The sequence below is a fragment of the Furipterus horrens genome, unplaced genomic scaffold, assembly GCF_987537825.1.
Source record: "Furipterus horrens unplaced genomic scaffold, mFurHor1.1.pri manual_scaffold_6, whole genome shotgun sequence".
Lineage (NCBI taxonomy): Eukaryota > Metazoa > Chordata > Mammalia > Chiroptera > Furipteridae > Furipterus > Furipterus horrens.
Genome location: NW_028327176.1, coordinates 51837114 through 51861408, shown reverse-complemented (window position 1 = coordinate 51861408; position 24295 = coordinate 51837114). Strand labels below are relative to the sequence as shown.

Genomic DNA, 24295 nt, shown 5'->3' with positions numbered 1-24295 from the left:
AATAAAAAGTATAAAATACCTAGAAATTAAGTTAAAGATGTGAAAGACCTATACACTGAAAACTTCAAGATATCACTGAAGGCAATACATTGACAAGATGTTGTTAAACACACAAAGAAATGCAAAGATAGTCAATGTTCATGGATTGGAGGAATCAACATAGTTAAATGGCCATATTACCCAAAACAATATACAGGTTTAACGCAATACCTTTTCTTCCCTTCCTCAGGTTAAGTTTAATCTTGGAAGTATGAGATGGGGGGTGGGGCTTGACTTTTTGTCTCAATCCCCTTCTTTCTTTCCTTCTCACCCCTACCCTACACCCCCAAAACCGTACCTTGCTCCGAGTAACAGAAAAGTCTTCCTTGTTTGGAGGATTTGAAATCTGGTATTCACAAGATTTAGGAGGAGCATATTCTAAATGCCAATTCATTTTCTTAGGTATTTTTTTAAGGATTTATTTAATTTTAGAGAGAAGGGAAGAGATGGAGAAAGAAAGGGAGAGAAACATCAATGTGAGAAAGATACATCAATTGGTTGCCTCTTGCTTGCCCCCAACTGGTGACCTGGCCTGCAACCCAGGCATGTACCCTGACCAGAAATTGAGCTGGCGACCTTGTGGTTCTCAGGATGATGATGCCCAACCCACTGAGCTACACCAGCCAGGAATCCCTCCCTCATATCTGATAGCAAGCATCCCCTTCCTTTGAGAAGCCACTCCTCCTTTTCAACCCCCACATTTCTTGGCTTATAGCCAGCATCAGCAGGTTGAGTTTTTTTCACATCCCATCACTGACATTGAGTCTTCTGCCTTCTGTTTCCACATCAAGGACCTACATTGGGCCCACACAGTAAATCCAGGATAATTTCCCTACCTTAAAGTCATCTGATTAACAACCTTCATTTCACTTTGTTATGTAACTCAATATACTTTCAGGTTCTGGAGATTAGGATGTGGACATCTTGGTGGCCATCATGCTGTTTACCACACTTCCTCACCATGGTGGCCTCCTATAATGTCCTTGGTCCTTTTAAACCTTGGGAGAGTCTGCCCTCCCCCCAAGATTTTTTTTCCCAACAAGAAGAACACTCTTTCTGAAGGCAGAGTGTAGTCTGTCTTTCTCCCTGCACCTGGGGCAGAGCTGGCATTTTAGAGGAACGGATGGATGAATCATCCTTCCGACCGCTCCTTTCTTCTTGGTGTCTTTGTCCTATCTGCTGTTCCCAGGGCAGACAGCCAGAGTGTGGTATAGAATATTTAAATTATATGGGGTCTGCCGGTCAAATCCCTCATCACATTATATGCAAGAGTCTTCTCTGAGAGCTGTGGATCTGCCTGACCACTAGTAATGGCTTCTTTCTCATTTCATAGTCATTCTTCCCTCTCCTCTCTGTTCCCCGCCTCTTCTCCTCTCCCTGGTTTGTTGTTCACTGTAGTTGCTTCATCTCTTTCCCACTCCCATTGAATATTCTCATGGTCCATATTGAAGCATAAGGTGGGTCCCAACTAGAGAAGGGGGAAAAGTGGCTTAACTGTTTCTTTTCTCTAACCTTATCCAGAGAGTAGAACCTCAGGAGCAAGGCCAGTGGAGAAACAAAAATAAGCACGGGCTTCCTTTTCTCTCAATACAGCAGTGATTTTTGGTAACTCCTGGTCTGGCCCAAAGTTCCTTCTCTATTTGGAAGACCTAGCATCTCCTGAATGCCAGGAGAACTGCTCACATTGCTGGCTGAAAAGTATGGGTGAGGCACTTGTCTCTTGCTCTGTCCTTTCGCCTTCCAGGCTGTCCAGCCAGGGGCCAGGTAGAGCACTCAGAGGGATGTGTGGGAGAGAGACTCAGGTGCAGTAAATACCTGCAGATGAGCATGATCATAGGAAGCTAGCACGTGACTCACTCTTTCCCTGCAAGTGGGAAATGAAACTCTTTGTGGGACTTTTAAACCCACCGACTCTGAAATACCACAGAGCCCACAGCCCAGGATTCTGGCTGCTTCATGTTTAACTTCCTCATGCTGGATCAACATTTTGCCCAGTGACCAGGAGAAGAGCTATCTGAGGCTCCCATGTCTCTTATTTGGATAAATGCTCCCCAACCCTAGGCTCTTCTTCCACAGTGGGAGCCAATGTGTTGAAGCTCCTGGATCCTTTCCTGGGACCACTGAGAGGACATATGAATGGTTCATTAATGGCTTGTGCTACCAACCAGCAGATGTTTGGGAGAAGTCAACTTTTTGATAAAGAGGGAAGGGGATGAAGTGCCCCCATGTTGTGTTGTATGCCTGCTTCTCTCCCTCAAATGCTTCCTGAGGAGACCTGCACTCCAGAGTACCTCCTACCAGGAGCTTGAGTAACTTGGATTCTTTTCCACCCCCAGACCCTGAACTATTATGAAAGGTTGTGAAGGTAGGGCCAGGAGCCAGGAGCAGAAGGGCTGAGGTGACTCTGGAGTTATACTGAGTACCAAGCATGAGAGTCCAGGAGCAAAGCACCCTAACTGAGGGAACCAAAGCTCAGCAGATGAGCAGCCTGAAGAAAATGGGTACAGTTATGAGTATTCAGAGACAGGCAGTGAGTTAGTGTGAGGTATTCAGTTTGTGTGATTACCTGATGTCAAAGGCTAGGACAGACAACAGTCCTGGAAGCTATAGACCAAATGCAGGTAGGGAGGAGATGTGATTGGGTGAATGGGACACCATCCTTGTGACCCAGTTTCCTTCCCAGCACTTGTGAAGTGTGATGTGGAGTTCCCTCATCCAGTCCGAGAGGCAGCTCCAGCCTGAGGCCCAGTCAGCCTGAGAGAGAACAGCAAGGGGCCTGTGAAAACAATGGGCTGGCCAGACAGAGCTGGGCTGAGCAGGGAGGTAGGATCCTCTCTAATATGCCCTGAAAGTGTAGGCAGCTCTTTCCATGGCCTGCTCACTTTCTACCCAGTCATCCAACTCCACTGGCTCAGCCTCAGCAAGGCTGGGCTTGCTTTCTAGTGCTATGGCCAGAGTTTTTCTTGCATTTTGTGTAAGGTGTCAATCACACTTCCCTCATGCCTTTGCTATGGAAATGAATGAGAACTCTGGAGGCAGTGGGAAGAAGTAGTAGCTTCTGGAAGACAGATCCTTGTCCACAGACTATACATGTACAACTTGAGGAATGATCAGCCACCAATTCTTCCATTCATTTATCTTTCATGTATCCACCCACTGATCAGTTCATCATCAATGGGTAGGTGCATCCATCCATCCACCCATTCATCCCCTTACTCAGCCATCCATCTATTCATTCATCTATCTGCTGATCCACCCACCCTTTGATTGTCCTTCCATCATCTATCAATTCATTAGTCTTCCATCCATCTATCCATCCATCCATCCACCTAGTTACCTGGACTGACTTCCTTTTCCTTTTCCTTCCCTCTCTCCCTTCCTCTCTTCCTTTGTCTCTTCGCTATCTTCCAAAAAAGATTTGTTTAGAATCTGTTATGTACAATGTTTCTCATATTTGGCAGACCTCAAAACATGAAAAGTTGCCCAAGAGAAATCTTAGCCTTTCATTGAACCCCAAATCAGCTCCTCTCTGTGCTAAGAAACTCCTACATATGAAAGAACAGTTTCTGGTCTGATGTTGCTGAGCCACCTCAGGTTGAGAAGCTCACAAGTGCAGGAAGCAGGGAGGAGAACCCAAGTCTTCCATTGACATTTTGCAAGTCCAAGCTCCATTTTATAAAGGGATACTGCATCATCTAAGATGTCTTAATAGCAGAAACTAGAAATTACCACAGTGGTTTCCTTACTGGTCTTCCTGCTTCCAGGCTTTCCACACCCTAATCTATGCTTTTCACTGTGATCAGAATGATCTTTCAAAATGTCCTGTCTTTGTCCCTCTACTGCCTGAAGTCTTTCATTGGCTCCATATCACCCATAAGCCAGAGTTCAAGCTTGTTAACATGATCCAGAAGGATCCTCATGATCTGACCTCGGTGCCTCTTTATAGCCCCATGTCTTCCCTGCTTCTGTCATAGATTTTATACTCAAACGGCACCAAATTACTTACAGTTTGCCAGGCACTCCATGCTTTCTTATGCCCCTGTACTTTTCAATATGCTAATCCCTCTACCAGGAACTTTTTGTCATTACTCTATTCTCTGTACTTCCTTTCAATTGTGCATATTCTTACATTGTTATAATCATCACCCTGTATTTTAATTTATTTTAATTGTGTTTCCTTTTGGACTGTGAAGTGGTTGAGTGCAAAGACTGTGATTTATTCACCTTTGTGGCCCAGTCGTAGTGCAGTGCCTGGTGCTTAGAAGGCAGCCAGTATGCATTTATGAAATGAATGGATGGGGGGATGGATGATGGACGAGGGAATTAAGGAAGAAGGATAGCTTTGGGACAAGATGGTTAAGTGTTCATGTCACAGACCCTCCAAAGAAGGAGTCAAGCAGCCTCTTCCTGAAAGCTCAGACCTGGGAGGAGAGGATGGAGTTGTGGTCTAGAACAGGTAAGGTGTCTAAGTCAGGAATGTGGAACTTGGGGATTACATGATGACCTTTTATGGGACTCACTTCCTTTTTCCTCTAGATAAAAGTTCTTTGGGGAGACAGCCATCCAGAAGCACCTGTGCTGTGGAGCTGCGTGTGCGGGATGAAGGCTGCAGAGAGTGAGGTCCCTGATGCGCACTTCACTGTGGATAAGCAGAATATCTCCCTCTGGCCCCGAGGCAAGCACCAGTCCCTGCCCAGAGCCTGCTCAGTACTCTATGCCAAACCCGCCACATGCTGGTCTTTTAACAAATCTTCTCTTCTTCCAACAGAACCTCCTCCCAAGATGGGCTTGTCTCTGGCTCCCAGGAAGCCTTGTACAGTCCGTTCTGCAGTAATCATCCTGACGCTGCTCCTGCTTGCCTCCGTAGTGCTGCAGGCTGTTCTCTGTGAGTCCTCTGGCTTTGTCACCTGGGCCTGGCCCCACTCCAGAGCCGGCCAACTTCCTCAACATCCACACCCTCTCTTTCCTGCTTTCCAGTGGCCTCTCCCACCAAGGGCTTTTCATTTGCCTCTTCCCACATGCAGTCACAGAGTCCCTGTCCTTGGTAAAGTGAGCGGCTGCTCTTCCTTTCCCAGTTACGGGGAGGTTTATCTGAATGGGATCAGCACTTGCATGCTTGCACTCAAAGGTGCATGCACCCTTTTGTTCTCAGGAAACATTCACCTATTTCTTTATCCCATGTTATTTTTCTCCTCCCTCTCTGAGCTCTGTGTTCCTTTGATTCAGAGCCTTGCGGGTAGCCCCCAACAGTGAGCAAGATGTTTCCCAACCTCATGAGGGATGGAGTCCCAACTGTATCTTCAGCTCCAAATGACTAATGGAGAACCTGGCCAACAAGCCAATAAGTCATCATGGTTCCTCCCCTCATTCTCCTGTTCCCGTGAAGATCAAGTCAAGGGAGATGTCCTACTTCTTCATTGGATGTGTGACTTACCTTTCTTCTTCTCCCAGCTTTGCTGAGGCCCATGGCCTCTGGTGCTGGCAGAGCCTTCATTTTCTACCAGCTCTGAAGAAGGCAGAAGAGGAGAACACCTGTCTTCTCCCTTCACAGCTTTGGGACATATTTGATCTCAGACTTGGAGCTTCTGGGCAGAGTCTCCTTTGCTTGGAGCCCTTTTGGCTTACTTTTGGTGTCCTCTTTGGCACCAGACCTGTGGCCTGACCAGAGTGTGACAGTGGAGGGGACATGGGAAAAACAGAAGTGGTTTCATAATTCTCCTTTTCCATATTCTGTGGAGAAGTCACTCCCAGACTAGAAGTCTGTGTGGCTGGCTCCCCCCATGGTCACAAAAAGCCTGTGGACAGATGTGGGAAAAGTGGTGCTGCCCTCATGGATGGTCACTGCAAGAGTCTCTAAAATCAAGCGATAGGGCCAGGAGGAATGTGGAGAGGGTGCCAAAGGGGTGGTTGAGGGCATCCCTTTACCACATATGCCTTCAAAATGCAAAGAAAATTTAGGACGGGGTTCTAATCCCTGCTTCTGTTTGCCTGTGAGGTCCTGTAACAGAAAGCCTGTGTTTATCAATCTTTACATTACCTGCATCTACCAGAGTTCCTGGCACATGGTAGGTGCCATCATATGTTTATTGAATAAATATGTAGATTATGAATGAATGTAGGCAACTTGGGTTGAGTCTTTGGGAAACTTGGGCCTGTCCTCTCCCTTCCCTTCCTTTTATCACACTGATAACACCCCATTTCTATCCTTAGGGATCCCCTTGACTGACTTCTTGACTTTCTCAAATCCAGATCCCTGGTTTATGGGCACACTGTCAGATGTAAAGACCAATGCCCAGTTGCTGAAAGGTCGTGTGGACAACATCAGCACCCTGAGTTCTGAAATTAAGAGGAACAGAGGCAATGTGGAGGCAGCTGGCATTCAGATCCAGATGGTGAATGCTAGCCTGGATCGTATGCGTTCTCAGATCCGGAAATTGGAAACTGGTGCCACAGAAGCCAATGCACAGATCCTGGTGTTAACAAGAAGTTGGGAGGAAGTCTATAATTTAAATGCCCAAATCCCAGAGTTAAAAAGAGACTTGGATAAAGCCAGTGCTTTAAATGCAAAGGTCCGAGGGCTCCAGAGCAGTTTGGAGAATATCAGCAAGTTGCTCAAACAGCAAAGTAAGTGATTCAGAAAAGAATGTTGCAAGTGGCCCATGGGACCTTGCCAGTTTCAGGCATGAGGCCATTGGGCTGGTGCATGTGATGGGAAGTGGAAGAGGAGCAGGGCAGGCATGGCTGGAAAGCTAAGAAGAGAGGGCTCAGCATTGGGGTTGGGGAGGACATGGGGCCTTTTCAGGAGAAAAGGGACCAGGAACCAGCTTCAGTTCACACACAAAGGCACAGCATATAAAAGCATTAGGGAGTCTCTGTCCTGGCCCAAACCTAGCCACTATTTATTAAGTTTCTTACCAGACCCCAGTGTCTCAGCCACTTGTGATTGCCAGTGGAGAATTGCTTCTCTCTCATGAGAGACAGATTTTTGATCCATTCACTCTCACTCTCTCCTCTCTGAGCCCAGAGACTCTACTAATCTCAGTCAGACTTTCAGGATCTGAGAGATGGTCCTCAAGGACCCCAGAGCCCAGCCCTGTCCACTACTGTCTCTGGGATCCCACTCAAGGGTCCCACCTAGCTGGCACCCAGAGGACACAGGAACAGCAGTGTTCACCTTTCCCTCTTGTTCTCCAGATGACATTCTACAGATGGTTTCTCAGGACTGGAAGTACTTCAAGGGGAATTTCTATTACTTTTCTCGTGTCCCCAAGACCTGGTACAGTGCCCAGCAGTTGTGCGTGTCCAGGAACTCACACCTGACCTCAGTGACCTCAGAGAGTGAACAGGTGAGTGGTGTTTCTGTGGGCTCTGGGAGGGAGGTATATTAGTAGCTGTATTAGGTGGGATGGGCAAGATTATGCTGCAGTGATGAAAATTTCCTAATATCAGTGACCTAACAATGAAGGATTACTTCTCACTTATACTATGTGTTTAACAAGGGCCAATAAGGGTTTTTGCTCATTGTGGTTACTTGAGGATCTAGGCCAAAGGAGACTTCATTTCATGTATGTTTCCACAATTGCTGAGGCAGGAAAAGGAAACATAACAAAGTGTGTGTTGTCTCTGCCTGGAAATAACAGACATCTCCTCTACTTACATTTCATTTGCAAAGCAAATGATGTAATACTCCCAGCTTCAAAGAGAGCAGGGAGGCACTGTCTTCCTGGGTGCCTGGAAAAGATAAATAATTGTAAACAGCATTAATAACACTGCACAGGCCAAGAAGTCTCCTACTAGGTGAAGCAGAAAATTGAACAAGCCCCTTCCATCTGGGAGGTGTGCTAGCAGTGCAGGGAAAAGCCTGGGCTCTGGAGTCAGAGTCAAGTCCCAACACTGCCTCTAACTAGTCCCAGAGGAAACAGGTAAATAATCGTGCCTGCCTCAAAAAAAAAAAAAGGAATGGCTGTATAATTGTATAGTGTCTTGTAGATATTAAATGCTCACTAAACTTACATATTATTATTTGGGCCATTCTCCTAGCCTCCCTGCTCTGGGGTTTAGCTAATTTTTCTTATGCCCCAGCACTTGCTTCCTGAGGGGCAGAAAGGCCTGAGTCCCCAGTCTGTTAGTTGCAGGGCAAAGACAAATCAGAATTCGGAAGATGGACTCTGGCTCCGAGGAGGGACAGGAAGAAACTTGAGAAAGGTCAGCGTGCGTAGTGTGTCTGTGGGTTTAGAGGCTGCCACTGGGGACAGGTGAAGAACACCCAGAGGGACAGATGCTCTAGCTCTGAGTGATTGCGGGGTCTCTGCTCATTCTGTCTTACCTACAGGAGTTTCTGTACAAGATAGCAGATGGAGTTTTCCACTGGATTGGCCTGACCAAAGCAGGGAGTGATGGGGACTGGTACTGGGTGGATGACACTCCATTCAGTAAGCTCCAGAGTATGAAGTAAGCTCCCCAGAGCCCTCCTTCCCAGCCTGACTTTCCTGGGTCAGGTGCAGGGCAGAAGGGTGGGGTGGTATTTCCCCCTGGCTGCAGGGTTTGTGAGTCTTCCCTATCCACAGGTGGCAGGAGTACTGAACCAAAATCCAGCTCACCTCTGCCATTAACTGGCTGTGGAATCGGGGACAAATCTGTGGCCTCTCTGTACCCTGTGGAGTTTCGCAGCCTGGCTATCCAGCCAGCTTAGGTGGGAGGACTGGTCGAAGTCTAGGGGTCAGTACTGTGGTTTGTGTAGAGCCTTGAGAGAGATGGGCTGGCAACACCTTGGGGTTTTGCAAAGATCTTGGTGCCATTACTATTGGGTTGTTGTTGCTTCTTCTTGGCTGAGCTAGGTAATGTATGTGTGCATACCTAAATTGTGGGTGATCGCAGGCTTAGAGGTTGACAGTTTACCAATTCCCTTTCTCTCAGGCCTGGGCTCAAAAACTTGTGACATTATCACCTAGGACCAAAGCTGGGATTGATGTTACTCATTTCTTCATTGGAAATAAGTTCTTCTTCTCCCCCTCCCCCTTTGGTAGGTTTTGGATTCCAGGTGAGCCCAACAATTCTGGAAACAATGAACACTGTGTCAATATGAAGATGTCCTCACTTCATTCATGGAATGATGCTTCCTGTGACAATAAGTTCCTTTTCATCTGTAAATGTCCCTACACCCCATCAGAACCATGATAGAACTGGTCGCTAACCTGGCACTTGGAACTTCATTGGGTGTCAAAGTCAAGGAATTGCCGCTTCGTCCTCCATACTTTAAGGTGACTTTGCACCTTAATTTTCCTTGCTTCAAAATTTTCCTAAAGGCTTCTGACATCTGTCTGTCTTGGCTGGAAGTTCTGCAATTTCATAGAGGCAGCTGGAATGGAAAGAAGATCTTTGATAAAAACGGGAGGGGATGGTGGGAGAGGATTTAGAAGTTCAAACCACTTCAGTAACGTGGATCAGGACCCACAGTTTGGGGCAACACCCTGGGGTTTTGCCAAGATCTGGGTGCCACTGCTACTGGGGTGTTGTTGCTTCTTCTTGGCTGAGCTAGGTAAAGTGTGTGTGCGCACCTAATTGTTTTTTGAAAAGACCATTATGCCTGCAATACGGTGACAGGACTTCAGGGAGGTAAGGTTAGAGCAGTGGTTCTCAACCTTCCTAATGCCACGACCCTTTAATAGAGTTCCTCATGTTGTGGTGACCGCCAACCATAACTAAAGCATAGCGATTAATCACAAAAACAATATGTAATTATATATGTGTTTTCCAATGGTCTTAGGTGACCCCTGTGAAAGGGTTGTTCGACCCCCAAAGATTGAGAACCGCTGGGCTAGAGGCAAACAGAACCGTTAGAAGACTAATTGAGTCCCTTTAGAGAAGCCTCAGTTTCATCACATGAAAGTTGCTTCAGACACTCAAGCAATTCTCTTGATACTGATACTCAGTGCTTTTCCAGCCGATCCCCCAAATTCCCAGTTGCCTGCTTAGGTGGTCATGTTCTCTGGGAAGAGTTCTGCTCTTGGGGATCCTGTCCATGCCAAGTAACCACCATCCTCTTCATCACATCCTCTGGGGTCTGAACTCCTTCTTCCCTGGAATAGGCTCAGTTTGTTCAGATCAGGGGCTGACCTGGAAACACGTTTCCTTTAGAGCTGGACCAGCATCCACTTGGTGAACTCTGAGGCCCAGCCCCTCTGCCTCGCTACCCTGCACCTTCTCTTTCTTCTGCATTTCCTCCCTTTCCGTGCTGTGCCCGTGCAGAGGAAGTGGCCCTCAGAACCTGCTTCATTAGAATAAAATGCTGCCTGGGTAAAGGCCTCCTCTGTGTGCACGTTTTGTCCCTGGGTGTAGAGGTGAATGTGCAGGAGAGGCCATCTGCTTTGCTACACGTGGAGTTCCGGGGTAACCTCAGGGGAACTCCAGCTCCGGAAATGCCACAGGATAAGAGCAGTGCTTATCCCTAGTTTTACCAGAATGAAGGAGAGTGAGGTCTGAAGTGTCATGACTTCCTTGGTGGTCTGTCCTCTCAGATGTTCACTGGACCATCTTTTGTTCTCTGGCTTTACTCCCAAGGGGGAGACTCCTCAGGATTCCCACTCTTCTTACAGACCCTGTTCCCAGGAATCAGGTTCAAATCCCTGTCCAGTGGCTGAGGCAGGGATCCAGGCAGCACCAGACAGGAGGGAATCAGAGTGGAAGCATGGAGGTGGGCTCAGCGGAAGGGCCCACCCCTCCTCAGGGTCCTACTTAGAAGACATTTTTCTTCAATGCAATGGGCTGTCTTCCAGGTTGTAGACTTCCTGCTGTGTCCTCACATGGTGGAAGGGGCAACCCCTTCATGAGGGTACTACCCTCATGACCATCACCTCCCAAAGGCTCCACTTCCTATACTGTCATATTGAGGGTTAGGATTTCAGCATATGAATTGGGAGGGGGACACAGACATTCAGACCACAGTAGTCACTGTGTGCAGCCCACACTTACAGAGTGAAAGCTGTGCTCTACTTGTTAAAGGATGAGGCATCTACAGAAATTATTTGGAATTTTCCTGCATGGGAGAGTTATTTATTTATTTATTTATTTAAGTATAAATTCATATACTGTACTTTGAGATATAATCCAATAAAACTACCCATATTTTTATTGATCAAGTTCTTCCAGTTTTGGCTATTGGGAGCTATTTCATTTGGCTCCTGTGTCCTTTTGACGTATTTTCATATTTTTTTAAAGCATCTCTTTACTTTCTGAAAGTACAAGATACTCCAGACCCATTTTGTAGATTTCCTGCTCCAGTCCTAGAATCAGACATTTCTCCAAAAAGCCTGTTTTGTTTTCTGTTTGGTTTTTTGAGAATGGTATTTAGAAACCAAGATGTGCATGCTGCTGCTATTGGGTGTTTTTGCTTCTTCTTGGCTGAGAAATCTAGGTCACATAGGTGTGCTTACTTAATTGGGTTTTGAAAAAGATCATTATGCCTGCAACATGTGACAGGACTTGAGGGAGGCAAAACTCCAGGCAGGGAGAACTGTGAGAAGACTAATTGCTAGATCTAGCCACTCTCTGGAAGATAGTCGCCTGCCCTGTGATGTCAGGGGTTGATATGGATGATTGAATATCTTCTGGGGTGCCTGAAGCTAGGGGTCTGCATATCTAGGAACGTGGCCCCACACCCTTTAGTAGGGACTGGAAAAACCTGGCCAATGAGTGGCTCTGACATTAATGTATAAAATGTCCATTTGATTTTTTTTCTGGCCAGAGAGACTTCTCAACAAGGATGTAGCAACCTGACATTTCTTCCCTGCTGGTAGCAGGGAGACGTGAGAACTGGGAGCCGGGAGTTTGGGGGAATGGGGCCAGGGAAGAAGGTGCTAGAGGAGTCTTGCTGACCATGCTTCTGAAACCATCATGTCTGGTCCAGGCTCCACCCTTCCAGCTGGGCAAGGGATCCCCAAAGGCCTGCTCTGAGGCTCCCACAGCTTCTCAGGCCCTTGGAGAAAGCAGCTCCTGAGTAGGCCTGGCCTGGGCCCTTCCCATGTGTGGGGAAATAGAAACCACGGAATGTCCCTTCTTTACTGCCACCAACCTGGGCCTCTAATGTGTCTCTGGGGAGGTACCTCCAGCAGCTCCCCTCCCATGGAAAGGGAAAGGGGTTTGGCAGATGCTCCGGGGCCTCGGGCAGATCTGTTGACTTCTCCAGCAATGGATGCCCTCACTTCCCTCTTGTGTCCTTTCCTCTCAGGTCTGCTTTCATGGGCAGGAGGTAACTGTCCAACTGATCGTGGCTCTGCACTCTACAGACACACACACAATCAAAGCCATGGCATCAGGAACTGGGTGTCCTCACCTTGCGGATCAGCTGTGTACTTGGCTAGTTGCTGGCCAAGCCGACAGTAGCCATTCATGACACAGGCTTTGGCCCACAGCTGTTCTCCTAGCCCAGCCTCAGGGGGAGGTACTTTCAGTGTGGCTGATCCACCACAGGACTGGGCTGCAGGCTTCTCAGTTAGTGCTCAGGGGACCTATAGGAGTCTGATTCCAGGATTTGAGGAAAAGCCATGGGAATAGGACGTGGGAACTGAAGGTGAAAATAGGAAAAAGCAACACAATGTGGATAGATCAAGTCATCTGCAAGGTAGTAATTGATATCTTGTAAATGGGTTGCTGGCTAAATAGGGGGACAAATATTATGTAATTAGATTTTTATGAGTTAAAGAAAATGTGATCTGTTTTGATAAGATTATAATGATCTGATGTAATAGGGGGTCAAGGAACAAGAATCTGCTAGTACCCTCAGAACTGACTTTGGGAGAGGTACCTTGACTAGTCAGTGGGAATACTGATTCTGTTTAGCTGGCTACCCCTCTAGGGGGATGGGGACTTCGGGCTTACACAGCTCCAGTTGGATGCCTCACTTCCCTGTCTTCTTGGTCTAGGTCCACAAGCAGCAGGTATATTTTTTATTCTACCACAGACACTTTCCTGCCATGCCAGTTGTGAGGTTCTGAATGGGCAGTAAGACCCCGAGAGGGTGTGGGGCTAAGATTAGGTCAGCCCTGGGTCACAAGGATTTTTTTCTGCAAAGCTGAGAAGGAACCTCTGACGTCCTCCTAAGTTGCTGGTAAAAGTGTTTATGATTTGGGGGCAGAGGCTGGTGTTTGGGGGCTGTGCTGGAGTGTAGATGCTGGGGTAGTGGGGGCAGGGAGAGAGCTGGTGCTGATGGGAAGAGGAAGAGGACAGGGCTTGGGCAGACTGGCGCCAGGGTCCCCTGGGGGAGGAGCCTTACTGGGGTGCTCCTGCAGAGTCAGCAGGGGAGAGGGGCAGAGCTTAGGTGTGGTCAGGACCTACTAAAGAGCATAAAAGTCCAGGGTACCTCAGCTTCCCTCCCACTACTACTGGCCCACAGCACAGCCCTTCAGGGGCCAAGGCAAGGAGCACCATTGGAGGATGAAAGAAGCAGAGATGAATGGTGACAAGGCCTACTTCTGCACAGATGATCAGACCATCTCCCTGCACCCCCAAGGTGAGAAAACTGGGGGCCAGCCCATCTTCAGTCAGGGACTGGCCTGCTTGTCTCCCAGTCCTCCATCATGTTTCTCAGCCCTGCCTCCAGGACAGAGCTCACATGGCCCACCTCTGTCTCAGCCTCCAAGACAAATGGGCAAGGGCAGAAGGAGGGTAGGGTGAGGACAGAGAGCCTGGGGCATACCCCCCAGTCTCTGCGTGAAATCTCCCCAGACCTTTTTCTTGAAGATGGCAGCTTGGCAAGAGAAAGGGTAAACTTTGAATTCAGAGAAGCCTGATTTGAATCCCATCTCTGCATACTGGGTTGACTCCATGAGGTCTTAGGGGCTCTGGGCTGGTGTTGCTCCACAGCCCCAAGACTCCCAGGCACAGCCCTTCTTAGGACACTGGCAGGGGACCTTCTGACCCCAGCAGAGGAAGTCTCCAGGACCGACCCCTTTCAGTTGGTGTAGGATGCAGCAGCCCCAAAGAGCTGTGAGTCTTGCTCTGGTCAGAATACATGAGCAAGACTGGCCTTGGGACTTCATGGTCAGGGTCGTCATTCTGTCCCTCCTTCCTCCCCTCCCTCCCTCCCTCCTCTCTTTTTTTGTTCAAACCACACTTCTATTGCCCTCCATGCCTGGGACAGGTTCAGTGCCCTGTGCACTTTCTCCAGCCTTTGTGCTGCCACCATATCCCCTGATGAGATCTGGTGAATTATTCAAAGGGCTTCATTTTCCTTCTCTGTGGTAAGTGTGTCCCCATTGGACAGTCCAGGAGACTGAGCCCAGGGGGCTGATTCTGTCAAGCCCGCACTCTCTCCTCCTGAACACTGGCACCTTTCCCACAGGCCTGGACTCCTTGGCAGTGGCAGTGTCTCCCATTTCCCCCAAGAAGCGAAGACTTGTTCAGGCCACCTTGGCATTTTTAATCGTGACCATTATCACCTCTCTTATGGCTCTCTTCATTGTGGGTAAGCTCCTAGATGATCTGAATCCCGCTGACTCTCCCTCTTTCCTGCACAAAGGCTACTGACCAAGGGAAGTCCCCCAAGAGCAGAGGCCCTTGAGGGAAACCCTGAGGGGTACTTGGTGCCATCTCCCTCCTTCTGGAACTCTGACTTGGGGTGGGGCAGCCTGTTTCCCAAGCTCAATCCTGAGGGATGGTACTGACCCAGGAATGGGGTGTCTCAGTTCTACAGAAACCAAGACCTATGTTGGCGTCCTACGCCTACTCCCATATGTTTCTGGGAGACAACACTACTGGGCAGTTCCCTGCGGAACCCGTGGAATCCGATGGTGAGTAGCCACAGGGGGGTGGATGGGTGGGAGGGAGCTGGGGCATTCTGGTACCCAGATCCTAGGATGAGCCTTTCCCCTGACTCCTATGCCTTTGAATGAATTTTACTATCCTCAGAGAAAGGCACATTTTTTTTTTTTAAGAAAACGACTTTATTGAGGTATAATTGACACACAAGAAAGTACACATATTTAAAGTGTACAAGCTAATAACTTTGACATATGTATATACCTGTGAAAACACCACCACGATCAAGATGATGAACATAGTCATCTTCCTCCCCCAAACTTTACTTGTGCCCTTTTTCTGCCTTCCCCCACTCTTTGCCCTTCATCCCTAGGCAACCAGCCATCCACTTACGGGGGTATAGATCATGTGGATATTTCTAAAGTTTTATATACAAGGAATAATATCCTTTTTTTGTCCTTTATTAGTCATATGATTTGCAAATATTTTCTCTCAGTCCATAGCTTGTCTTTTCATTCTCCTAACAAGATGTGAATTTTAATGAAGTCTAATTTATCAATTTTTTAAAAGAATGGATTGTGTTCTGGCCTCATCTCTGAGAAACCTGTCCCTATCCCTAAGTCACAAAGACATTCTCCTATGTTTCCTTCTGGAAATTTTATAGTTTTGGGTTTTACATTTAGGTCAATGATTAATTTTAAGTTAAATTTTGAACATGAGATTCTTTTTTTTTTTTTTTTGCATGTGGATATACGATTGTTTCAGCACCATTTGTTGAAAAGATTATTGTTTCTCCACAAATTGCCTTTGTATCTTCATTGACATCAATTGTTCATATATGTGTGGGTCTATTTGTTCCATTAATCTATTTGTCTATCATTACAAGGCAGAATATTTGACTAGACTTCCCACACCTTCAAAAGCCACCTGGCCCACTTGGCTGTACCTCAGCACAGGGCCTGAGGCCTCACACACCTACCCATGGAAAGCATGAAGAATAGGGCAGGAATCTTCCAGAAAGAGTTCCTGCCTCCTTGGATTTTTCTTTCTTTTTCTGAGAGGAGGCTGGAATCAGGAGCTAAAGACCATAAATGTCTAAGATTAGGTCTTAGCTCAAAAGCAAAGAGGGCCAGGTCAGTAAGACCAGAGGCAGCTGCAGATGGCTTTGGTGGGAAAGACCATGTAGATAAAAGAGGCTATAGAGTTTCCTTGAATGACCTCAGGGACCAAGCGACCAAGGTCTTTCACTCAGGTCTCTCATATCCTCAAACTGTTCTGCAGAGACCCTTGTCCCTTGTAACACTGAGCATGCTAGTCCTTGAAAAGGCCATTTTAGCTCCAGGGTCTAGTATCACCTGGAGGGTCTCCACTAGAGCCTGCAGATTGAACAGTGCTTCCTCCTCAAGCACTATTTTATTGTTTGTTTGTTTCTGTTTCTTTTTCCCATGAAATTTGTAATCAGAAAATTCCTATGTTTGTGGTCCATATGGTTTTTAGGAAGTACTAAGGGTGAGTCAAGAGGCTTCATGCCTGGTGTAGAAATATAGCATAGGGCTACATATGGGCTTTATTCCTATCAATTTTCTTTTTTGTAATGAGCATTCTAATGGTAAAATTTTGATGAACTCAAAGTTCAACAGCTCCGAATGATATAATTACTTTCAAGTTCAATTACAATGGCAAAACAATCCAAGCCTTACCAGCATGACTCTTGATGGTAGCTAGTTTATAGTGGGCAACTATTTTAATCCTTCTGCCACTCAGTTAATGTGGGATAGGCCTTTATTTATTTCATTTTTTGGCTCACATTCTCAGGTGGCTCATATTCAGGGTCTCGGTGGCTGCAGTGAGCAGCAGGCTGCTTGAGGAGCCCTCAGGGCTATGTCCTAGACATTACCCTTGGAAATTTTAGAAACACTCTGGTTGGCTCATATAATTAATATTTCCCTATGTAATGGGCCTCTTTGGCTACCTTATCCATCTCCTCCCTCCAGATCCCTACCACACTGGCAGTGTGGCAGAGCTGCAAGAGACTATCCAGATGTTTAAAGACCATGTGGAGAATTCCAGCACCTGGAGTATGGAGATCCAGATGTTGATGTGCAGAGTAGACAATGTCAGTTCTCAGATCCAGATGCTTGGTGGTCAACTGAAAAACACCAGTGCTGACATCCAGATGGTAAAAGGCGCTCTAAAGGATGCCCAGACCTTGAGTTTCCAGACCCAGATGTTAGAGAGTTCCTTGGAGGGGGCCAGGGCTGAGATCCAGAGACAGAAGGGAAATCTAGAAAAGGCAAATGCTTTAAATTCCCAGACCCAGGGTCTCCTAAAAGCCAGTTTAGAAAACACCAGCTCTGAGCTCCACATGTTAAACAGAAGCTTAGAAAATACCAATGTTGAAATTCAGGCATTGAAGGCAGGGTTGGAAATGGCAAACACCCAGGCCCAGTTGGCTAACAATAGTTTAAAGAATGCTAATGCTCAGATCCTTGTTTTAAGAGGCAATTTAAATAATGTCAATGGTTTAAGGGCCCAGAATCAGGGTTTAAGAAATAGCTTGGAAGGAACCAATGCTGAGATTCAGAAACTAAAGGGAAGCCTGCAAAAAGCAAATGATTTAAACTCTCAGACCCAGACCCTTATAAAAGGCAGTTTAGACAACACCAGTGCTGAGATCCAGTTATTAAGAGGTCATTTGGAAAGGGCTGGTGATGAGACTCGCCTGTTAAAAAGAGGTTTAGAAATGGCCACTGCCCAGACCCAAATGGCAAACAGTCGCCTGGACCAGACAGATGCTCAGATCCAAGGATTAAAGGCAGAGCTGGAGAATACTAATGCCCTAAACTCCAATATTCAGGTGTTAAACGATCATTTGAAAAATGACAGCAGAGAGATACAGATCCTAAAACAAGGGATGAAGGATGCTGCGTCCTTAAAATCCAAGACTGAGGCGTTAGAGAGCAAGCTGCAGGAGGCCAATGCTGCGATTCAGAGGTTAAAAGAGGATTTAGGGAACACAAAAACACTAGCTACGAAAATGCAGGAGGTGCAGAGTAGCCTGGAGACCCTCCGTGCAACCTTGGCTTCGCAGGCGCAGCGACAGAATTCCCAAAGTAAGTGGGAGGGAGGGGGTTGGCTTGGGGAAGGTACAGTCTCTTGGGAGGGTGGAGTCTCCTGTCCCTTTGGCCTTTTGCTCACTTCACCATGCTTCCTTCTGGGAAGGGGCCACATCCAACCGACTAGGGCGATCTGTCCAGGCAGTGGTGGCAGTGGCACAGGCAGCATGGTCCCTGCTCTGAGGTTGCTTATCACCTGGCCAGAGTGACAAAACAAACACACGGGAAACAAACTATGTATTGAGAAAGGTGTATAAAGACAGTGGGTGCTAGTGGAGCCTGACAGTCTTATATCTGACTTCCTGCTCTCACAAATGGTGCAACTTTGATTGAGTTGCTTACCTTCACTTTTCTCATCTGCAAAGTGGGGACAATGATATTTGCTTCACAGGGAGAATCAAATGAGTTCGCATATATAAAGCATTTAACACAGTACCCAGCACTGATGCACTAATCCGACAAGAGTTTTTGAAGCCCCATTATGTGTCAGGGGCATAAAAATGAATAAGTTGTGATGCCCACCCTTGAAGTTTACAGGCTGGTAGAACAGCCTTGCATGAAAAGCATGTGGAGAGCCAGAGAGGAGAGAGCATAAGAGTTGTTACGTTAGGAGCAGGTCTAGGAACTTGGGGTGAGCGCCAGGGAAAGAAGGAAAGAAGAAATCCAGGGGTCCTTGTCCTCTGATGTAGAGAAGAGATCTTCCAAGGGGTGGGGAAGAAATCTTTTTGGGGAGAAAAGATCAAAAGATGCTTTGTTGAGAAGATGGCCCTTGAACTGAGTCCTGGAAAACTAGTAGGTGTTTGCCAAGCAAATTGGGTAAGAGAGCAGCAGACTCACAGGCATGGAGATGTGAAACCACGAGGTTCAGGAAACTCCAGGCAGTTCTTTGTGATTGGACTGTGGTCAAGAGGGCAGCTGATGAGGAGCAAGCTGAAAGGACAGTAGGCAGGGGGCAGAATGATGGCTTCCAAACCACAGCATGGAATTCATTTTACATTGTGACCCCGTAGAGTGATGTGTGTCATACACACATGCACATCCACACACACGTTTCAGAAAACAAAACTTTTACTGCGTGAATGCACTCTATTTATAATTTTTTCTTAAAAAACAAAAAAACACTTTGACACAACCCACTAATGGGTTGATAATTGTAGTTTGAAAAACTCTGTGCTAGAAAGGTAGGCAGACCTGGAGATACCCGCTAGATGAGCAAGGCCCCTGAGCTTGGGTTTCATCCTTCAGGAAATGAGTGTCGATCAAAGGGCTCCCAGGAGGCTGACTAGATGGGCCTCCTGCTGAGATGGGGCGTAAAACAGGCGGAAGAGCAGCATGACTTGGGCATGTTGAATCAGAGATGCTGTAGGGATATTCAAGGGGACATCACCTGCAGGCCATGTGGAGTGTGGGAGAGAGGTCCAGTCTGTAGATATAGATGTGGAAGCCTTGGGTTTGTTGGTTCTGGTTGTGGTAATGGAAGTGAAGCTGGGGGTTCTGCATGAGATAAAATGCTTCATGGGAAGAAGGCTGAGGGGGGAAATAGGAAGTCAACCTTCAGGAGGCAAGGAAGAAAAGAGGTGTTTTTGAAGGAGACTGAAGAAGGTAGTCTTAGAGGCAGGAGGAGAACTAGGAGATGCTGAGTTAGGGAAGCCAAGGAAGGACAAAATTTCAAGAAGGGAGTGGCTAGTCTCGGCAAGCGCCTTAGAGAGGCCGGGTAAAATAACTGATAAACATCCATGGACTCTGGCCAATTAGTAAGTCAATGGAATGAAGTTTCAGTGGAGAGTTGTATGTGGCCTGGAGGCCAGACCATGGTCAGTGGGGTGTGGTAAAAGGTAAGGTGCACATGTCACTCAAGGAGCTTGGCTGGGAAGAGGACAGAGATGAGGCTAAGATGAGAGGGAGGCAAGTTAGAGGGAGGGATTTAAAACAAATGTATCATTGATATTTATTGTAAATCTACATAATAATTTTAGACAATGTGGCAAATGTTGAAAAAGAGAAAGATGACAAAATAACCACTTGCATTTTCATGAAACTGTTTATATTTTCTACATAAACCCTCTGCTAACATTTTAATGAGCTTCCTTGAGAGTCTGGTTTTTCTAGATTAGGAAAGGCTTGATTTGATGTGAGAGAAAGGAACCAGTGGCCTGCTGGGCTTCCCATCACTCACAGGGGGAAGTTCCTGAATTCCTTTGCAGAGTACGATTTGGTGCTGGTGAACCTGTCCAGTTTGTCTCCTATCACTTATGTACTGACCACACCAAAAGCCACACCACGCTGTTTCACACCTTCATGTTTTTGTGTCTACTCTTTCCCCTGCCTGGAATGCTTTTCTTGGCCCTGACCATCTGGCAAACTGTTGCTCAGCCTTTTAAGACCTGGCTCAAGTGAGCTCTCACCTGGGGTGTCCTCCCTAAGCCTCACATCCAGCCCAGATGAAATAGACCATGTTCTTTTTCCTGCCTCTATTGTAACATGTACGTGGTTTTCAATCAATGCATCTCCAACACCGGTGTTATTTACTAGACTGTTTGCTCCGTGAGGGCATGAATCATGTCTGATTGAGCTTTGTATAAGAGTCCCCAGTTCATAGAAGTTAAAGAATGTTGAACAATGAATGTCAAACAGAAAGATAAATAGATGAATAAGGGAACCTGTTATGGCACCGTTTCAAACAGCTGTGGTGTAAATGATGTTAGGAGCGGAGTGTCATGGGCAGGGAGAGATGAAAGAGCTGGGAGAATCGGTATTTATGCTCAGGGGGAGAGCCAGTTGAAATTGTGAGGTCGGGCAGACCAGGTGATGACAAGGTCCCAAGTATGGTCCTGGATGTGCGCAGCTGATGTGGAGGGAGAGGAAGTCAAGGAAATGATGCCATAAGATGGCTGTGAAATCTGCCCCAAGGAGATGGCAGAAACTGAGGTGCAGAGGACTTTCAGCAATGAGTTGGATAACAAGACAGTAGAGACAGAAAGCAGGACTCCACAAAGCTCTGAGGATCCCTGAAGTGATGGAGCCAGGTGTTCTGGGGAGCAGCAGCTTCCTGGCATATTGGGTGGTAGGCCTGGGGGCCTTGCCCCTGAGTAACTGGGCATCGAGCACTGCAGGGGCTTGTGACTGTCCACAGTCAGCTCCTAGAGGGGTCAGGAAGGCCAGGTCTTGGACATCCACAGCCATCCCCTGGTTCTCTCTCCTCCCCAACCTTTGCTTCAGACCAACTGCTCCAGCTGATCATGCAAGGCTGGAAGATCTATGACAGGAACTTGTATTACTTTTCTCGTGCCAAGAAGTCTTGGCTTGAGGCTGAGCAGTCCTGTGTGTCCCAGGGAGCTCACCTGGCCTCGGTGACCTCTGCAGAGGAACAGGTGAGAACTTCGGGCTTGGGGCGGTGCCAATGGGGTGGATTTGGGATAGGGGTCTTTGATGCTTTGGCTTTGCCCCTCTCAGAGCAGGTATGGCAGAAACTTTCATGTCACCTCTGTCAGCCAGGGAAAAAACATTTATTGAGTTCCAATGAGCACCTTGCACTGGAGGTAGAAGCACTAACAGTAAACCCCAATGTCCTCAGTAATGAGGGTGACACTGAGAGGCCCACAGATGTCAGCAATGAGGAAGGGCAAAGGGAGGTGGCACCAGATGACTCCTCTTAAACTGTTGGAAATATACTTATTTCTGCATCCCCTCATTTAGCCCCTCAGCCTCCTTTCTGGTTGTCAATCTTGATTTTAACATCAGTTAAGTCAATGGCAGTAAAGGGCCTATGAGCAGGGGACCCAGGCTTCTTCGTAAGGTCAGATACACACGTAGGAGTTTGAGGACCACAAAACACATTATATATAGTCTCTGTGTGGCCCATCTGCCAAAGGTACTTAATCAGAATTTACTAGGGTTATTGGCAAAAGACAGCAGTAGGTTTGGCCCAATTCAATTTACAGAATTGCCCATCCCTGTGGTTCTCCCAAGACTCTTCTCGTATGTCTGTCAAAGGACATGCTATTTTGTAAAACAGATCTTAATGAACTGTGGCCAGGTTTTTTTGTCTCAGTAAAGCCACACTACTCATCAAGTCAACGTGGGAGAAGCTGAACTTCCCTTTAGGGGATCTGGCTGCTGCCCGAGATCCTGGACAAACCATGGGAGGTGCAGGAAGGGATGCAGCTCCATCAAAGAAGTGAGCTACATGTCCCAGGACCAGGAGGGGATGACCTGGACTCCTACAAGGCTGGGAGAAACAGCTGCTCACTCAGGGTCAAACAATGCTGCCCTTTCTTTACAGGCATATCTGATTGAGTTTACAAGTACCTCCTACCATTGGATTGGCCTCAATGACAGGGTCAAAGAGGGCTCTTGGCACTGGACTGATGGGACACCATTCAGTTTTGGGGGGAGCAGAGCGTGAGTAGCTACAGTCTGGCATTGTCCCAGGCACTCTCTTGGGCAGGCCTGGTTAGAGATTCCCTGTCCTGTGTGTGTATATATACCTGCCTAGTGAGTGTTAGTGTTGTGTGTGTGACATGTGTATGATGTGTGTGATGTGTAGCACATGTATGATTGTTTATGATGTGCGTACAGTGTGTGTGTATGATTGTGTATGATGTATGTGTGATGTATTTGTATATGTGGTATGTATGGTGTGGGTGTGTGTGCATATGGGCATATTTGTGATCTTTGCCTGGACCCCTCCTGGCAAAGGGGTTGGCTGGTGCTGAGGTTGGCAGGCAGCCTATGGGTGGATCTTCCTGTTCTGGGCTTTTGTTTTGGCCTCACTATACCCTACACAAGCCTAGTCCCAAGAGGTGCTGCCCCCATCACAAATTATCTGGATGTGAATTTGGAGGTGGGGGCTTATAGCTTCAGACACCCTGTCACTCAGTCTTCAATAACTAAGGATAACCTCAGTAGAGCCACCCTCATGGTGACTCTGACCCTATCTTTGTTCCCATCATGGGGTCTCCAGGGGATTAGGGACCCATATTACTTCAGCTCCTTATGCTACAGTGGGGGTGAGAGGGAAGAGACCCTTCTTTCATCTAGCAGAATAAAGCCTTCTTCTTCCAGGTTTTGGTCAGCTCATCAGCCAGACAACTGGCAGAACAATGAAGACTGTGTTCACATTCAGCAGAATTGGAATGACATAAACTGCAACAGCCTCCATCGCTGGGTCTGCAAGAAGCCCATCAGTCAGGGTGTGGCCTGAAGTAGGCCAAAGCTGAGAGGTCACCACCATTGCCAGCTCTGGACCCTTTCCACCACGATGTCTTATAAGCCTCTGAACCCAGCCTGTTCTCTGGGGCCTTCCATTTGGCCTTCCGTGTTTCCTGCCCTGTCCTTTTAGTATTTCGCCCTCTGACATACTTACCTTGCGTGATTCTATGGTGGCAACAGTTCCTCAAGGAAGGGCCTTGCTGTGCTTCTGTGTGCCCCTCAGCAACCAACACAGGCCTGCCAGACGGCAGGCCTTCAATAAACACTCCTTGGATCGACAAAAGCTTTGTGCATGTCTCTGAGCCAGCTGCCATACTTTCTTCTCCCTGGGTTGGTTCTCCTTTCTCAGTGTCCCTTCTGTCCTGAAACAAGTATACCCATATTTCAGGGCTTTATAGCTAGGAACATTTAGTTAGTTTGTTGAAAAAACAGTAGAGGTTTAATGCAAATGACAGGGTCCAAGTTACCAGAAAGTCAGAGCCATCCTGGATGTTCCCTGCACTTCCTTTGCTATAGATGGGGCTGGAGCTGCATTTTTCCAGGCCTTTAAACTACTCCAAAAACTAATTTATTTCCTATGTCTGGCCTTGCTCATCTTCATATTGTTAATCCTCAGAGCCATATCTCTGGCTTTGGCCTTGTTTTTGACCACATTCACTCTTCCAGGGGCTCAGCCTTCTGTCAGCTCAGTTTAGAATAAGAATTCATAGAGCTGTTCTTGGCCCCGCTTTGTGGAGTACCTCCTGTGCTCACACAGGGAACCTTACAATTTCTGGAGCTCTTTCACTGCATAGCCCCTCCCTTTCATGCTCCTACCCAAATTCCAGCACTCTCCGTCTCCCTAGACGCCCATCTTTCTCTCTCCAGCTTCATGAGACTGTCATGCCCCACGTGGGGCCCTCCTTCCTGCTCTGTGGTCTGAAAAGAGCCTCCAGGAAGAAACCCAGAGGGGTTTGTGAGCTCATCCAGGCTGCTTCCCTGTCCCAGAACTTGAATCACAGTTTTTCTCTGCCTGTTGTCCACTGTCTGAAAACAATTGTTTCATGTATTTTGTCCAGTTTTTTAGTTGCTTAAAGAAAAAGGCAGGTCCAGTTACTTCATTATGATCAGAAATGGAAATCTGTTCTATCTTTTATGACATGTTTAGCTAAACAAGACTCTGATCAGTCTATATT

At 47.2% G+C, this 24295-nt stretch overlaps 2 protein-coding genes across 3 annotated transcripts; both read left to right on the top strand.

The window, feature by feature from the left end:
* The first annotated feature begins 4632 nt into the window (after positions 1-4632).
* On the top strand, positions 4633-10332 carry CD207 (CD207 molecule). Its single transcript, XM_090280285.1, has 6 exons — positions 4633-4714; positions 4808-4924; positions 6289-6663; positions 7234-7385; positions 8372-8490; positions 9066-10332. The coding sequence occupies exons 1-6, from the start codon at positions 4639-4641 to the stop codon at positions 9214-9216; spliced, it is 990 nt and encodes a 329-aa protein (XP_090136411.1). The 5' UTR covers positions 4633-4638; the 3' UTR covers positions 9217-10332.
* A 2928-nt stretch (positions 10333-13260) lies between these two features.
* CLEC4F (C-type lectin domain family 4 member F) lies at positions 13261-23403 on the top strand. 2 transcript variants are annotated; one of them, XM_090281493.1, is made up of 8 exons: positions 13270-13546; positions 14378-14500; positions 14721-14825; positions 16788-16972; positions 17651-17906; positions 21129-21280; positions 22192-22310; positions 22974-23403. In XM_090281493.1, the coding sequence occupies exons 1-8, from the start codon at positions 13471-13473 to the stop codon at positions 23110-23112; spliced, it is 1155 nt and encodes a 384-aa protein (XP_090137619.1). In that variant the 5' UTR covers positions 13270-13470; the 3' UTR covers positions 23113-23403. The 2 variants fall into 2 exon arrangements, with proteins under 2 accessions (XP_090137618.1, XP_090137619.1); XM_090281492.1 differs by having other exon boundaries at positions 13261-13546; positions 16788-17906.
* The last annotated feature ends 892 nt before the right edge of the window (positions 23404-24295 follow it).

Bases quoted from the DNA above. Each gene is read 5' to 3' on its own strand.
- CD207 (XM_090280285.1), top strand. From the start codon at position 4,639: ATGAAGGCTGCAGAGAGTGAGGTCCCTGATGCGCACTTCACTGTGGAT. The intron at 4,715-4,807 runs GCAAGCACCAGT...TTCTTCCAACAG, and splicing joins TATCTCCCTCTGGCCCCGAG to AACCTCCTCCCAAGATGGGC. The intron at 4,925-6,288 runs GTGAGTCCTCTG...TCTCAAATCCAG, and splicing joins AGTGCTGCAGGCTGTTCTCT to ATCCCTGGTTTATGGGCACA.
- CLEC4F (XM_090281492.1), top strand. From the start codon at position 13,471: ATGAAAGAAGCAGAGATGAATGGTGACAAGGCCTACTTCTGCACAGAT. The intron at 14,826-16,787 runs GTGAGTAGCCAC...TCCTCCCTCCAG, and splicing joins GGAACCCGTGGAATCCGATG to ATCCCTACCACACTGGCAGT. The intron at 21,281-22,191 runs GTGAGAACTTCG...CTTTCTTTACAG, and splicing joins TGACCTCTGCAGAGGAACAG to GCATATCTGATTGAGTTTAC.